Raw genomic sequence first — 16,437 nt, forward strand, 5'->3', positions numbered from 1 at the left:
AATCTATAACGGTCAAATATACACGATATCCAACCTGAGTTCATCTGAAGCTCAGTAGAAAGAACTGAAACAAAAGTATTTAAATAAGTTAAATATTTATATTTATATCCTATAAAAATGCGGACGACGCGGGTCAGCGGCACCGGCAGGCGGATCCTGATCCTCCTAGGAACATGTAGGAAGAAGAATTAATGTGTATTTATCAATTCAACGTGATCTCTTATATTATAACGTATCTTTATTCATCACATTACAAACGGACTCAAAACCTCTAATCTCTTTATATAAATGATATCAGAAGTTATCGATGATTCCACCTGGTGAACTAACGTGGTTATTGATTAGTTTGATTATTGATTAGAGGAAGTGATGCTAATTGGGCCTGCACGTGTAGTTACACATGCAGATCTTTACCATGAACTAGAGGTAAGTAACCTTGATACTATACAACAACAAAACGTATTGCTTTATCTATCATCATATGCTTACATGCCTCAAGTGGTTTTTTATATGTTGTTATAAAAGTTGACGTTTAGTTAACACGTCTAATGAGCAGATTGAAGAAAGTTAACTTCAGTCGTGTGTTTGGTCGTGACTTGATTTTTTATTTATTAAGTTAATATCAATACGCTACACGTGTAAATTGCATGTGATAGTAACTATGTGTCACAAATGTTCTGTTACAGGCTGGTATATCCTCCATTACTATTGCCACCTCGTTTATTTAGCCTGTTATGGAGTTTTACAGTGAATTAGACAGTTCAGATATGATTATAATCTCCACACACCAGTGTTGTAAACAGTTCTCATATTAATTATATAATTGTTTTCACACTGAGGGAAGTGGAGAGACTTGAGTGGACTGTTACATGAGGACAACCTGCTTCATCTACACAACACTTCTTTGTTTCCTAAAGATAGCCTGCAACTGTTTAGAGTTGGCTCATTGCTAAGTGTCATGGATAATGGAGTTAATTTCTATATTCATTATTGTTGGTTGAAAAAATGAACACTTATTAGAACAATGTTTATCTTTTGCTTTCTGATTTGATACTTTAGATAAGAACCCAGTGTTTTATTTTTCTTCTTTGCCATAAGAGACAGAACACACTCAGCACAGCTGTGTCCTTCAGGCTCGTCCATCCCTAATAAAATGATAGAAACATAAAAGTATGGCATTATTGTAGAGGAAGTGTTACTTATAAACAAAGTGTGTATCCTTATTTTCTGTGGATATTCAACTGTTTTTTAATATGATTTTGGATTGAACTGCACTACCAAGACAATGAATGTACAGTATGGAGTTCTTCCACATTAAAGGTATTGCATATATTACTTAAAACATGATGTATTATGTACAATACTTTGCTTTGATTGTTTGTAAGTAATGAAACAGGTCTGTACCTGGAGTCAGTGTTGAAGTGATGACTCAGTGTTCAGTCTGGTTGGATTCCAGTTGTGACTCATGTTGGACATCCTCGATGAACATTCAACTCAAATACACAGATATGTAAAGTCATACATGTGCCAGGTTAACTCCTTAACAGACTTGTACATGGTCAAAATAAAAGTTTATTACTTCAAAGTTCATCAGATCATAATCATTTCAGCTTAGGAAATAGGTGGTGGACATCAGCCTCAGGTTCTCTATGTGACTGTCTATTCTAGTAAAGTTACACTTCCTATAATTTATTTATATTTAACACAATAATTCAGTGAAGTCTGCCTGAGATTAACAATGTAAACACTGAAGGTAGCAGACAAGTTTAGTTTTCACTGTAACACATCAACATCTGTACTCTTACTAATAAAGAGCTTTAGAAGACATAAAGCTACTTTAAACAGCTGCTCTTACAATGCAGATGTGACTTTAAATACTCATGTTTCAGTTCATCACAGTTAATCTGTTTCTGCAGAATAAGAATCTGTGTAACATTGTCAAGTCAAATGAGTTGTCGAGTGAAAAAACTTAATATTAGATATTGTGATGGAAATTCATCTTGAGATTTGAAATAATGAAATTCTCTGGAGTTGCTCTTTGAGTCTTTATTATAGTAAGCTCTGCAGAGTTTACACAACAAGCACGGGTGATCAAAATGGAACAACTTCAGAACTTATACAAAGAGGCATTACATAATATGAAGACATGAAACACATGAGATCGTCCTCTGTCTTATCTGCTGTGTCCTCCCGTCCACGGTACCAGTTGGAAGAAAAACACCAAATAAGGCTTCCATCCTGTTTATCAAGGTCATAGCAGTGAGACACCTGGTCAGGGGATTTCCACTACTTTAGACACTGATCAGTGGAATATTCCATAACACTCCCCCCTTTAATCATCAATAAAAAATGATCACTGACGAAAGAATAATCAAGAAACATCATAAACATCAATTACAAACATCAAAATAAAGAAGAGGATCCCTCACAAAGGAAAGACAGAAGTACATAAAGTAACTCACATCAACCTTAAAAATTCACGGAGATTTAAATTAATGCATCATAAAATATGAAGTTGAAAGGATAATTGCAGTAGTCATCTGCTGGTCAGTGAGTGTGAGACGGCAGCTGCACTTCTGGAACCAGACCAAAAAATATTGGACACTTTCAGAGAATCATCAGATAAACGTGATCTGCTGTGTGTGTCACATGTGAAGTGCAGTGCAATGAATCAGTGTGCATGAAATCTGAAAAAGAGGTGACAAGAGTGTGACATGGAGAGCAGATCAGTGGAGGCATTTATAGGACATTTTATTTTACAGTGGCACCTTGAAAGAATATGAAGCCACCACTCATCTCAGGAGATGAGGGCAAATCTGACGTCCTAACCACAGAATAACCTGCACCAGTCCACCAGGAAATTAAGTTTGTGACCGTTTACACAATTCGAGTTGAGGCATTTTCTTAAAAGCATCACTATTGTACTTAACAAAATAACTACAAAGTTGTGTGTAATCTGGTGTGTGTGTGTGTGTGTGTGTTTGGTTAGTAAAGCAAGCTGATACTTCTTTGCAGGGGCATGTATTTGTGTGTGTGATGGAGCTTCTGTGTGTGTTTCAGAAAAAAATAAAATGGGACAATTCAGACAAAAAGCTGCAACTGTGTTGAGATACTTTTTATTTTATTTCAGGTGAAATAATTTACAGCAAGACAAAAAACTAGATTTTTCTAAAGCTCAAGTGCAAAGTTTCAACATTTGACAAAAGTACAACAGATATGACGAGACGTAAAACTTTTATTATTGTTTTCTTCTTTCAAAGCATGTGGCTACTTCCTCCAGACATTTATTTTGAAAAACCAACAGGATTCTTTTAAGTCACACATACATACATATATATATATGTATATATATATATATATATATATGTGTGTGCGTGTGTGTGTGTAGAGAGATGGTTTAATTGTTGATTTGAATATGAATTTAAATATTTATGAATGACATAATTTAATCTAAATCTACATTAATACATTTTTACAACTTTATACAATAAACTGTTCTTCACACACAGCAGGAAACCAACCAGTTGTCAGTATTTGAACACAGGGTCAGGACTTCATGCTGGGACAGAAAGTGACTGTTTCCATAGGGACATTTAGTTTGAAGCCAGGAAGTGCCACACACATCTCACATAGGCTCTGTGAGGTGTGTGTGTGTGGGGGGGGGGAACTATGCAGTTGATGGTATTCTTCAGGACCTTCCGCTGGGGCTAGTTAATAGTTGTATTTTAAATATTGATTGCCTTGGTGAATTACAGGGAAGTTGACCTGCTCCTTTAAATGTGACAGATGATCAGAATGTTTGTAGGTATTTTAAATTTAAAGTCTTATTTGTCTTTCTGTAGCCACGGTGACACAAAGTCCATGAGAGCATCTCACCAGAGGACCTGTGTGGGGGGTGATGCTGCACCTCCATGGTGCCTGGTCTAGTGGTTCTTGCCGTCCAGCAGCAGCAGCCTCAGCAGAGTCCTGGCAGCAGCGAGCAGCGCCCCATGGAGCGCGTACTGTGCCACGAGCGCTCCAAACCCGCGGTAATAGCCAGCCACACCCTCCTTGCGGCGGATGGCGTGAAGGCATTCGGAGAAGCCGTCATACTGCGAGTTGACAGGCAGGACTAGTGGGCTGCCACCATTTCCCACAGCGACCACGCCATCAGTGGCGTCAATGATGGTGCGCGTGCCCTGCAGGCTGAGGCGGTGTAGCGCAGTCTCCAGAGGAAACACCAACACATCGGCCACAAGAGACCCAGCCCAAGCCGCCGCCAGCTCAGGGAAGTAGCCGTCGAGCGGGTTGGACGGATCCATCCGCTGCTTCTTGCTCCGCTGGTGCAGCCACAGAAACACACGCTGTACAGAGGCAGCGATAGCATATCGCAGGACAGCGTGCAGAGCGGCAGGAAGCAGCAGAGAGCTGAGAGGAAGCAGACGGTGACTGTGAGGAGCGCCGACGCCCAACAGCCGGGCCAGACCTTCACGGACACAGTCGAGCAAACCGGACGACGACTCGTCACGGACAATCTCACTCTGAGGATGAGACAAAAAGTATTAATTCATTAAAAACTGACCACAGATGAAATAACAGAAACTGAAACACAGGTTAATAAATAATCAATAATGACCTGGACCGTCTCAATGAGGCTGGAACAGTAAAATGGAAGCGCCACCACCGCTGTTAACCTGCGGCCAAGAGACGACAAGTCACTTTACATCAGGAATGATGAAAACTCACAGACTGATCAGCAGCTTTGATCACTGAAGTCAACAAGATGTTTTCAGAATAAATCAGAAGAAGAAACAAAGTGAACGGACCCTTTAAGGAGCAAATGTCCAGCGAGTTGTTTCCAGCTCCAGCGATGAGGAAGCTCCCTGTGGACAACACACACTGTAAACACACATGTAAGCTCCGCCCACACTCAGACCTGGACATTGAAATAAATAATTGTTGCTCTGGTTACACCTGGCAGAGTCTTCCAGCCCCTCAATCAGAGACTTCTGTAAACTCTTCTGCCTTGTTTTACTTTGACAAAGAGAAACGGAATCTTCCTGATTGGTTATCGTCACATCACCTGATTACCAGAGGATGATGTAAAGAGTTGCTAGAAGAAACAGTTCAGAGGAAAGAAACCCTCGAATGGTCATGTGACATGAAGCCTGAGTGACAGTAGGATCACAGTACTCATGGTTACCGTGGTAAAGGAGTGAACTCGCTGATGATGCCCTCGGCTCCGAGTGTGATGCCGTGAACGATGAAGGTGCTGCCCATCCCCTTCCACAGCGCCTTCGGACCCTGAACACCAATCACACATCACTGATCACTGATCTGATCGTTGATTACAGGATCTTATACATTAATCTAGTGTACATAATATTTATAATTTCATCTAAATCAATGTATTTTATATGATGAATAAAGATGCTCTCACCTGAGCCTTGGTGATGGCGTACATAACGACCACAGCACTGAACGGAGTCAGGTGGTAACAGCGGCCGTGATAGTTCACCTGAAACAACGATAAATGATATTAATAAGTTCCATCAGACATGATTCGGCTGAAAGAGGAGTCGACAACAGGAGGAACCGACCTGACACTGTCTGCGCAGCACGATGCAGGGATGAGCCAGGACGTTCTCTGTGAACAGGCTGAAAACACACACACCATCTTTACTGCTTTTATTGTGAAATCAGCTGTTTCCTCTTCCATTTACTCATTAAGTAAACCACCAATAACTGGATTAGTTCCCAACCTGACCAGTCCGATCCCAAAGCCGGCAAATCTGTTCAGCTGCTCTGGAAACACAGACAAAAGGGTTTGATTATTTAATTTTGATTGATGAGAATCTGAGAATAGCCAGATTAAAACTGAGACAGACACACAGGCTTATTTTTAATCTATTTCCACTTTATTAAAAACTTTTATATCAGCATTCACTTATGAACAAGTTTTTTATTAAAAGCAAAATAGTGAATGCGACATATCAGCTCACTAGCTAACAGTTAGCCTGCGGTATAATGACCAGCACGCTAACTGTCAGTCAGCTGAACTTGTGTTAATACACGAGAGATATTAACACACAGTTTGTCTTGTTGTCGTGTTAGCATGCTAGTTCAGCTCTGCGTATTAGACGTGCACTAAGCTATGTAGCCGTTAGCCTGAGAGCTAACGACCGACCGCACCGACCTACCGACAGGCGGTACCCCGGGCTGCGGAGCCTCCCAGCCGCCTGCAGCTCCGGGGCCTCCGTGCTCCGCCCGTGGATCCTCATTGTGCGGTGTCCGCTCTCCGTGGTGCAGGTTGCGGCTCCCGGGGATGTCCGGCGGCGTGGTGACCCACTGGTGGTGTTGCAGCTCCGCGGGGACTCCGGCGCTCCTGACCGGGAAGCTGGCTCCATACAGCGGGTCATCGCGGCCGCGGTAGCCGAGCCCATCGAAGCTGTCCGGCCGCCTGGAGGCCATCAGAGGGTGGGTGAGCGGACTGACAGCAGAGGAACCGGGACTCAGAGCCGGTTAACGTTATCAAACACAGCCGCGTCCCGGTAAAGTGGCGAGAGGACGTTTAAAAGGTGGAAGAGCTGTCACCGGAGGATTTGACCCGAAATAAACACCGAGCTGTCACCCGGAAGGGTTCTCTTCTTCACAGGTTCAGTGGACTCCAGGTATGGAGCTCATTACCGCCCCGTGTGGCAGCAGCATTCAGTCAGTAATGCATTACACGTGTCGCAGACTATGTAGCAACAATAGACCTACATAAAAACTATGTAGAAAGATATATATATATATACATAAAAGGTCATTTATATGAAGTAAATATCTATATAAAAAGGTTTAAATTGATAGTTAAATTAAAAACATTTAAGCAGAAGATTAAAGTGATTACAACTCTCTGCTACTAAACTACTGTAAATGTTGATATTTTTATTTTCAGTGTAGCTATCGCTGAATATAAACATGACCCAAAACACTTACATTCATCAATGAGTTTGTTTCTGTTTCATACAAACTTTTTTAACTGTTCAATGAGAAACTGGGGCCTTTATTTAGAAAACTTCCGGTTCAAATATTCCTCTAGTTTAAACCATTTATTTCACAAAACAGAAGCTGATGACGACATTCTTCATTAACTTTTTTTATTCCAGCATTTGGGACAATTAGAACATTTTCAGACTCAGATATAAAAGTTTCCTTCACAAGTTTTCATAATGTTTAATCATGATCCAGTCTCAACGAGTCTATTCACACGAGAAAATCAAACCTGACATTAAACGTGACATTAAACCTGATGTGGCCCCTCACACAACAACAGCACCTGGACAAGAGGACATGGACACCCTTCATCAATATACAACTGCCCACTGTGGACACGTGATAATGGCCTAAAGTAAGCAGACTCACAAAATAGAAATCCAGTAACCTATCTGTCCCTGTAATCTCATTGGTCCATTAAGTAAACTCCACCGATCTCAGAGTGAAACGATTTAATTAAAAAAATCACAACATATCACAACATCTGACACTGCCATGAACGACATCTCATCCAAAGATAAAGATAAGAGACCAACGTTGTCAGGTCATAGTGAAGAGAGAGCAGCAGACAATTAACGACAAGTTAACGACAGATTTTAATGTTGACACTGATAAGCAGCAGCTAAAGATCGAACCCTGGCCTCCAGTCACAGCACATCGAACATCAGGACGTTTCAACTCGTTGGCCACATTAAGGCAAACGGTGTCGAGTTTAAGGCTCAGAAAAAAAAGACACCAGTAAATTGAATCAATTAAGTTATTTACTGTGTGTTAACGTAAACTCGTGTTTCAAAGCTTAAAAGAAGAAAAACTGGGGAAATTGTGAGTGTAGATGTGAAAAAATATCCGAGCCCTGATTGGCTGACTCACCAACCAGTCAGATTCTCAAACCCAAACTGGACAAATAATTAATTTAAAAATATTTTTATAAAAAGTGTAAATAAACATTTGGTGTCAAAAAGAAAATGATTTACATTTTCAGTTTAGTTTAACGTCTGATGTTCTGCTGTTGCTCTGTTGCTCGGATTATTTAATGAAATTTAAATGTGCTGATTAATGAAACAAGTTAGTCATGGTAGATTCTTTTACATTTTCAGTTAAATCAAAAAATCTAACTATTTAAATACTTTGCTATGATTGGCTCTTAAAATAATCTGCCAACGATGCTAACTAAAAGAAGTGTATGTAAACTACGTTAATTTTGGCTAATTGCCGCTAACCTGTTGACATGGCACAGAAAAAAGATTAAAAGAAAATGTTGATCTGGCCAATCAGAACTTTCTAATGTGATCCAAGCTCTGATTGGCTGACTAGTCAGGCAGAAAGATCAATAATAAATGATTTTTGTTTCTGTAAAACAAAAGGTCTTCACTTGTGTTTTAAAGAGTGAATGCTATCCTACAACAAGGTGTTATTATGAAATTAGTGTTTCATGTGATAGTTGAAAATAATGAAACATTCTGGTAGTTTGTAGTTTCAGGAGCACGTTGGCTAGAGCTCTTACAAAACTTGAGAGTAGTTGTTACCATTTATCGATTGTGATCAGCAGAAATGAAACCTCCCGGCACGATGCTAATTAGCATGTTAGCTAATGGCAGTGCTCGGTGATGTCGACGACCACCGCCTTCCTCCAGCTGAACAGGAAATAGCCCATCCCGGCACCAAGCGCCACGGCGATGCACAGGTAAGCGTTGTAGGTCATGAACACGAGCATCAGGAAGTAGCTGATCACCACCTGGATGATGTGCAGCAGGGTCTGCATGAAGTGACCGGGGCTTAGCATCCGCTGCCTGAGAAGGGGAGGGGATTTGAATTCCTGTTAGCATTTACATCTTACAGATTGCTCTTTACATTATGTTACTGTCAGCACTTCTGTTAGCATTAGTAGTACAATCTTGAACTATTTTCATTAAGTTGTGTGTTATGATTATTTAGCAATAGTAATAATGCTCTTAGAGTGTTTATATTAGCTTTATATCTTACACTATATATAATAACAATCAGTTTTATACAAATACTTTGCAATTAGCCTAAGTATAGGCTTTAGAATTTGTTTCAGCATAGTTAGCTTGTTAATATCAGATGATGACTTTCATTTATTTAACATAAACACTCATGGCATTAGTAGCAGTTTTAGCATTAGTTTCATGATATTTATGATAATATTCATCAAATTGTTTCCCTTCACCTAAGTGTTATTGTTAATGTTATTTAAGCTCAGTGGTAGCATGATAGCATCAGGCTTAGATTATATGAGAATATAGATCCAATGACAGTGAAAATAGTAGAGCGTATCACTGCACTAACAGAAACAGGAAGTTGCAGGGCTGTGCGACGCTGAATTAAGTTATTTACAAAAACATCTAATAAAAACTACAAAAATATTAAATGTAAAATGTAACAAAACATGTCACTATTTGTATTCATTTGTTTCCATGGAAACTAAAGAATACAAATAGTTATCAGGGATCAATATCAGTCTGATCACAACAAGGACCAGGAGCAGCACCAGAGCCAGAACCAGAACCAGAACCAGAACCAGAACCAGCACCAGCACCAGGACGTTACCTGACATCGCGTCCTGAGGGGCATAACTTTTTTCCAATAGAAGGCTCCGCCCCCTCCAAATCATGACTGTCAATCAATGAGCTGACATGAACACATAACATAACAATACAGACGACCACGTGACAGATCTGTATCTGTGATGGAAATTTTCAGTTAAATATTTTAAATTAGTTTACTTTTAAAATATTCTTTTATTATTTGCTTAATCACTTTAAATTTTTCACTTTAAGACATTTCACTTTTTTCTTTTAGTCACTTTTATGGTTTTTCCATCTGTTGTTAGCACTAACGTTACCAACGTACCCAACCGTCTTGTGCGTCTCCATCAGCATTGTCCCATCAGCCCCTGGGAGCGGCATCGAGTTGTACCGCACGTTGACCTGACTGCGACGCAGCAACGCTTCACGTCCAATCTTTAGTCCCTCGTACAGGACGGCCAATAGGAAGACACCAATACACGCTGCGACCATCTCTGATTGGACGACAAGAGGATGGGGAGGGTCTCAAAAAATGTATAAAAACAACATAATTCTATGTCTGTCGAACCTCTGACCTCCGACTGAGTTGATGAGCAGTCCGGCGAACAGCAGCTCGACGTTTTCGTAGCCAACGTAGAAGGTCATCACCTAGTTAACCACAGCAGCGTTAGCATGTTAGCTCAATCCTGCTGGGTTAGCATGTTTATACAGTGCTACCACAGTAAGCATAATGTAGCATGTAATGTTGACATATCCTGTCTCTCACCATCCCCATGTGTCCTCCAGTGCTCCCATCAGTCCCTCCTCCCCCGTGGTCGTGTCCTCCGGTGGTGGGCGGGGCCATGGTGTTGTGATGGTGGCTATGGTCCATGTTGCTGTTAGGAAACAAAAACAAGTTCTTCTCTTTTAGTTCATCAAGTGAAATGTCTGAAAAAAGTCACAATGAGTCCATGTGAGAAAACAGCAGGAAAATATCTGGAAAGTTCCCAGTGAGCGTTTGGACGTGTCGGTGAGGTTTCTAACACGTGACGGACATGACCCCCCCGCTACTCACTAGTAACTGGTCCAGAGACTTTAACAACACTCAGTCTTACCTTAGTTTCGTCTCTGCGTGTCCTGTGATGTTGACTCGTCCAGTAAGAGACATGGACTGAACACCAATGACATCACAGCAGAGCTGTAACCACGGCTACAGTCTGACATCACTGAGCAGACACTCTGCTGTAATCTGATTGGCTGCCCGACCCTGAGGCTAAAAAAGGTCGAAGGAGCCAATCAGAGTGCTCTGTTGTACTCTCTGACGTCCGCCAATTAGATTACAGCAATGTTAACATTAACAGGAAGGTCAGTCGTTGCCATCGGCACTGCTTGTTATCCTGTTTTCTGTTTGAAAGAGTCAGCTTCACTTTGTGATAAAAACTAATGTGATTCTCTCTCCTCTGATGGTTCTTCAGTGTCTCTCGCCCTCTCGCCCTCGCTTTCATAATCAATACTAGTTGATGTATGAAGTCTTTAAAAAGGCAAGGACTGTTTTACGATGCGTGTTCACTCACAAGCTCACACCTTTAACCCGTGTGTTGGAGCTCGGGATATCACTGGGATTAAACTGTGCCTCCTGGTGTCTCTACACAGAAGTGACTGATCTTAAACTCGCTGAGCAACAGGTGTATTTCACAGAAAATCACATAAACACAACTTTTAAGTTGAAAAACAAATCTGTCAGCTTACCTGGAGAGGAGAGAGCGAGAGCCAATCGAGCAGAGAAGAGACTGTCTGGAAGAGAGAGAGGAGAGAGAGTTTAACGGCCAATAAAAACAGATATAAAGACCATTTTCAGCCAATCAGCTGTGGCGAGGCTTTCAGGCAACCAATGAGAAGCTGTGGATTAATCAAGTGACCTCAGCTCTTCACACTGGTTTTATGTGATGGTTTTCGGGGGGGGGGGGGGGGGGGGGGTGTTACAGATGATATAATGAAAATCTGACAAGACGTAAATTTAACTTTCAGTAAAAATTGACAATAAATCAAAGACCGAATCACTTCCTGTTTAGCATTAAATACATTAAGTAAATAATGTGTCAGTGAAACCTGCAGCCAATCAGAGTTTGGTTCTGTTGTCACGGAGAAGGTTTTTACACCAGCGTCAAGTTCAATCTTAAAACATTTCCCTACTTGGTCTGTGCTGAACAACAGGTTTCCTTTAAATGGTGCCAACTATGTATTTAAACATATTATCGATGATCTAATATGACATATCTGAGCTGAACACATTGCGGATGTCATGTATTATTATAACATTACATTACATGTCACTTGGCAGACACTTTTATCCAAAGCGACTTACAATTTGTGCATTCAACATCTATTATTATGTAACATGTAATTTGCAGCGCCGGAACAAGTTTGTCAAAAAGTGTAACCAGTTTCACGTCGTGTGTGTTTGTGAGCTTGGCAACGTCTTAAGGATCCTAGTCTGAGGTGAACTGGTTATCTAACCAGGTTCATTTTAATGACGGCTATCATCTGATCAGCCAATCAGAAGGCAAAACATCAGGACTGACCTCTGAGCCGTCAAGTCTCTAGCCCTGTCTCGGATTCACCCTGCTCCTCACCCCCTGCTGTGGGATCACAGGTCAGACAAGAACGTGAAGTCACATGACCTCATCTACGTGTCCCCTTCCTCGTACTTCACTTCTTATCTCGTCCTCAGCTGATTACTCTCATTATTGATTAACTGCTGATTATTGATGAGTTCAACTCGGTCACTCTATTTGAAATGATTCACTTTTCACAGGATCACTCTGACTTTATTAGTAGTGCTTTCCTTTTTATTATCAAAATCCCTATTATTATATTAGTTATAACTTTGTAAATATGATAATCATTATCATCATCATACTCCTATTATTATGGACACTGTTTGATCGAGTCTCCTGGTGAAACGCTGCAGGATCATTTGTGATGAACCTGCTGTAGATTGGAAAACATCTGATTGATAACTGATGGATGTATTGATGAACATTCGAACTGTTGACAGGACACAGATCTAATTCCCATCTGTTATTATTATCATTTACATTATTGTAGAAGGTTTTATGAAGGAAGGATAGGCATAATGAGTTAATGATGCTGCCGTCATCTCCTCCTGCAGATTGACATGCGACACTTTTTTCAAGTTAACCCTCTGGAGGCTTGTTTGTGAGTGTGACGTGTCATGATCGTCAGAAACTGTCATGTTGTTTGGACCTTTTAAATCTCGTCAACGTGTCAAGCGGACAGAGAAACACAAAGTCTCTCCAGCTGTTCTGAATCTGTCACAGGTTCGAGCCCAACACCCGCGTTACTCTTGCATCCTCCAAAATACTTGTAAACATGCACTGATATTCCAGAGTCCGGAGAGAAAGACGCTAGAGTGCTAGTTAGCGAAGGTCACACACACACACACACACACACAAACACACAAACACTCAAACAACACCCCCCCCCACACACACACACACACTCCCCCACACACACACGCACCGAGCTCACCCGCAGATTCTCCGTGTTTTCTTCTTATCTTTGGTTTCCGAATAACGAAGGTGAAAAGTCAGAAGAAACGGAAACAGAAGAAGAAGGAGGACTTTTACTGCGTCGGCTTCTCCCCCGCCACTTCCGGAGATTGCGTCATGACGTAAGTACGCAAGAGACAGAGGAGGAGCTTCCATTTTTGAACCAATGAGCATCAGGAGGCGAGTTGTTCTTTTTTTATATATTAAATGCCGTGATGATTACTTGGCCTAGCTTAGCTTAGCTTAGCACTTAGATCCGGCTCCATCTTTACAAACTAAAGTACAACATTTAAAAAAAACTCGAAGAACCAAAAGAAACGAATTGTACTCGCCGAGCAGTTTGGTCATACATGCTGTCAATGTGGTCAAACATGTCAGGGTGGTCATACATGTTGTCAGTGCGGCCATACATGTCAGTGTGGTCAAACATGTCAGGGTGGTCATACATGTCAGTGTGGTCATACATGCTGATCTTATGTTTACTGGAGCTCCAGTCAAATATCTGTCACTGTTCTCCTCCGCTGATTCTGATTCTGATTCTTCATCATTACCTTCATCCTCCTGTGTGTGCATCAGTGTGTTTATCCTGGCAGATCCAGGATCATGGACAACTCAGTTATCAAGATGGCAGCTGATCCTGGAAGGTGATTCAAATATAACCTCCTCACATATTCTATTACTGACAGAACCTCCATCATCCAAACTGCCATTTTCATCTGTCAAACATTTTCTCTTGTATTAATACTTTCAACATGAATACACCTTGGTACACGCGGTCTTCTCTCTTCAATGTTGTAATGGTTATCTTGTTAATAGATCACTTCCTCACCTCTGACGTTTCTTTTTCCTGTTGAAAGTGTTTTCCTTCAAACTAGTCAAGGGTTATGAACAGAGGATGCATCCAATTCCCATTGTTAAAATCTAAAATTAAGGAACATGAGTTATGCTTATAACGTTTGATTTACAAGTCCTGCAAAATGCAAACTGTATGTCAAGGATCAGAAGTAAAAGTATTTCATCTGCTCTGTCACATTACTTGAGGGTTTTCTGTTTTAAAACTTCTCAGTCAATCACAGAGCAGCAGCACACAGATTCCACCAATCAACATCCAATTTAAGTTTATTTTTTGTTGCATTTTAATCATCAGTTCACAAACATCAACAGGAAGTTACATGGAAGCACAGGAAGCAACACCAAAAATGTGGAATCGGACGAGCAAAAGCCTTTCCACTTTCCAGCCAATCAGGATAGAGAGCAGGGGAGCACACTCAGAGAAGGACAGCCAATCAGCAAGATCAAATATGATATCATTGCCATTTGATTTTATTTAATCTGACACCTGATCGGCTTATTTTCTCTCTTGACAAAGATACAGTGAAGAAAAACTTAAGTTAGGTTCAGGAAAGATTTAAAAAAAAAAGAAAAGCTAAACAAAGACATTAATTCTGATATATATATATATAAATACTTCGTAAACATCAACACTGTAACACCAACATTTATTTACGATCCCATTTTTGAACGGAGCAGGAAACAATTTCACTTTAAAAATAAAGGTTTTGATATTTTGCTCGTGTTTAGCAGAAATGAGTTTTAAACAAAACACGCCAACAAAGCCAATTAGCCAACATCCACATATCCCATGTTTCCCCACCCCCTCTTGCGTGACTCCACCCCTTAGCCAGCGACGCGGTAGTTGGCGTGAAACTCCGGCTTAATTTCACAGACGCGTCGCAGCAGCTCGACCAGCACCGCCTCCCTGTTACCACGGTAACTAGCCTGGATATGGGCCATCCGTTCTACGGTGTCACGGTCCACCTCCACAGCACTGTTACCATGGGAACCAAGGGCCTGATGGGGAGGAAAGAAATATTAAATAAAGAAGCAAATTTTCATTAGAACATAAGAAGATCACAGTGAAAAGTTCGTACGGCAGCTTCTTTGGTCTTAAACTCCTTCTCCCTCTGGAGACGATACTGTTCGATCTCCGCTTGGGCCTCCTCCTTCGCCTGCTTCAGACGCCGGTTCTTACCTGAGGAGACAGGAAGTTAGACAACCAGGATCCACAGACAGGAAGTTAGACAACCAGGATCCACAGACAGGAAGTTAGACAACCAAGATCCACAGACAGGAAGTTAGACAACGAGGACTGTGTGTGTATATTCATTCTTCCTCTATGATACTTTATCACATGATGATTGACTCATAAGAATCATCACTGAGAAACTGTTCGAATTAAAAACCAATGTTAACGTCTTGTTAAAAGCTGCATTTGATGAATAATTGATCATTAATCAGTGATAAATGGTAAATGATCAAGTTTGACGGAAAAAATTAAACCTGACAGATCATGAGGTAAATGTGTATGAACTGATTTTGCGTAACTTAAGTCACAACATGATCTTTACTAAATTCATCATAATTTCTCGGTTTAGTCCCAGTCGGTAGTTACAGTCGGTTTAGTCCCAGTCGGTAGTTACAGTCGGTTTAGTCCCAGTCGGTAGTTACAGTCGGTTTAGTCGCAGTCGGTAGTCCCAGCTCCGGTTCAGGGACCTGACTGAGCCGAGGAGGCCGCTGGTGTTGTCACCAGCTCCGGTCTGGTTCCGCTACATCAGCCCGCTGCGTTCCTCCGGGTTTCTGCCATTATTTTCTCCATCATTCGTTACTCACGGTCATACCGGGGATTTTAACCGTTAACGGCCACTACCAGCCGCTGGAAGCTGCTAACCAGCTAACAGCTAACGGACCGTGTGTGAACTCACGTTTGCGGGCCTCCGCCACCTTCTCGGCCGCTCTCTTCTCGGCCTGCAGCAGCTGCTGGATCCCCTGAGACTGACTCGCCATGACCGGGATAGGAGATGCGGACTGCGGCGTTAGAACCGGAACTGGAACCGGGGCTGGAACCGGAGGAATTAACCGAGACGAAGGTCGAAGATGAACCGACTTCTACAATCGCAGTCAGCTGATCGGATGTCACGATGCAGTCTAGTCACGTGACTTTGTCACGGGAGCTGGAGGTGGGATGGACGTGGTGGAGTTAAAAAAATAAAAATAACTTTATTAACATCACAGAGACATTACAGTGGAAGAAAATAGATGAGAACATTCAGTTAAATATAATAATAAACTATTAATATCTATTTAATGACTCGGACGTGGACATTAATAATCTCTTTTCTGTAAATACATAGAGAACATGAGTGATGACAACATCCAGAATGTCTCTCAGTAAAAGTTTAGTTCTTTAATAAAAAAATAAAAAACATTAGAACCTGCAGAATGTCTCTCAATCAGGAGTCAACGTGTTTTTTCACAGATAATAA

General features: G+C 41.2%; 3 protein-coding genes across 5 annotated transcripts; all 3 read right to left on the minus strand.

Annotated features, from left to right (window-relative positions):
- Positions 1-3,100: 3,100 nt before the first annotated feature.
- On the minus strand, positions 3,101-6,617 carry slc25a46 (solute carrier family 25 member 46). The gene is made up of 8 exons (XM_053411127.1): positions 6,180-6,617; positions 5,742-5,784; positions 5,580-5,637; positions 5,420-5,497; positions 5,183-5,283; positions 4,806-4,862; positions 4,616-4,673; positions 3,101-4,520 (listed from the first exon to the last, which is right to left on the minus strand). Exons 1-8 carry the CDS (start codon positions 6,448-6,450, stop codon positions 3,924-3,926), a joined length of 1,263 nt encoding a protein of 420 aa, XP_053267102.1. The 5' UTR covers positions 6,451-6,617; the 3' UTR covers positions 3,101-3,923.
- Positions 6,618-7,104: 487 nt separating this feature from the next.
- slc31a1 (solute carrier family 31 member 1) lies at positions 7,105-13,254 on the minus strand. Of its 3 annotated transcripts, none has more exons than XM_053410822.1 (7): positions 13,095-13,254; positions 11,292-11,336; positions 10,330-10,438; positions 10,139-10,211; positions 9,889-10,057; positions 9,586-9,666; positions 7,105-8,807 (listed from the first exon to the last, which is right to left on the minus strand). In XM_053410822.1, the coding sequence occupies exons 3-7, from the start codon at positions 10,432-10,434 to the stop codon at positions 8,606-8,608; spliced, it is 630 nt and encodes a 209-aa protein (XP_053266797.1). In that variant the 5' UTR covers positions 10,435-10,438; positions 11,292-11,336; positions 13,095-13,254; the 3' UTR covers positions 7,105-8,605. The 3 variants fall into 3 exon arrangements, with proteins under 3 accessions (XP_053266797.1, XP_053266798.1, XP_053266799.1); XM_053410823.1 differs by having other exon boundaries at positions 13,086-13,245; XM_053410824.1 differs by lacking the exon at positions 9,586-9,666.
- A 952-nt stretch (positions 13,255-14,206) lies between these two features.
- atp6v1g1 (ATPase H+ transporting V1 subunit G1) lies at positions 14,207-16,118 on the minus strand. Its single transcript, XM_053410826.1, has 3 exons — positions 15,877-16,118; positions 15,046-15,146; positions 14,207-14,965 (listed from the first exon to the last, which is right to left on the minus strand). The coding sequence occupies exons 1-3, from the start codon at positions 15,956-15,958 to the stop codon at positions 14,792-14,794; spliced, it is 357 nt and encodes a 118-aa protein (XP_053266801.1). The 5' UTR covers positions 15,959-16,118; the 3' UTR covers positions 14,207-14,791.
- Positions 16,119-16,437: the final 319 nt, after the last annotated feature.

This window comes from Pleuronectes platessa, chromosome 19 (genome assembly GCF_947347685.1).
Source record: "Pleuronectes platessa chromosome 19, fPlePla1.1, whole genome shotgun sequence".
NCBI classification, from domain to species: Eukaryota; Metazoa; Chordata; class Actinopteri; order Pleuronectiformes; family Pleuronectidae; genus Pleuronectes; species Pleuronectes platessa.

Coding starts and splice junctions, on each gene's coding strand:
- atp6v1g1 (XM_053410826.1), bottom strand. CDS start 15,958: ATGGCGAGTCAGTCTCAGGGGATCCAGCAGCTGCTGCAGGCCGAGAAG. Junction 15,147..15,876: donor GGTGGCGGAGGCCCGCAAAC/GTGAGTTCACAC, acceptor CTGTCTCCTCAG/GTAAGAACCGGCGTCTGAAG. Junction 14,966..15,045: donor TTAAGACCAAAGAAGCTGCC/GTACGAACTTTT, acceptor CCTCCCCATCAG/GCCCTTGGTTCCCATGGTAA.
- slc31a1 (XM_053410822.1), bottom strand. CDS start 10,434: ATGGACCATAGCCACCATCACAACACCATGGCCCCGCCCACCACCGGA. Junction 10,212..10,329: donor CTGGAGGACACATGGGGATG/GTGAGAGACAGG, acceptor GTGGTTAACTAG/GTGATGACCTTCTACGTTGG. Junction 9,667..9,888: donor GAGACGCACAAGACGGTTGG/GTACGTTGGTAA, acceptor TGTTCATGTCAG/CTCATTGATTGACAGTCATG.
- slc25a46 (XM_053411127.1), bottom strand. CDS start 6,450: ATGGCCTCCAGGCGGCCGGACAGCTTCGATGGGCTCGGCTACCGCGGC. Junction 4,863..5,182: donor GAGTTCACTCCTTTACCACG/GTAACCATGAGT, acceptor TGTTGTCCACAG/GGAGCTTCCTCATCGCTGGA. Junction 4,674..4,805: donor GGACATTTGCTCCTTAAAGG/GTCCGTTCACTT, acceptor TCTTGGCCGCAG/GTTAACAGCGGTGGTGGCGC.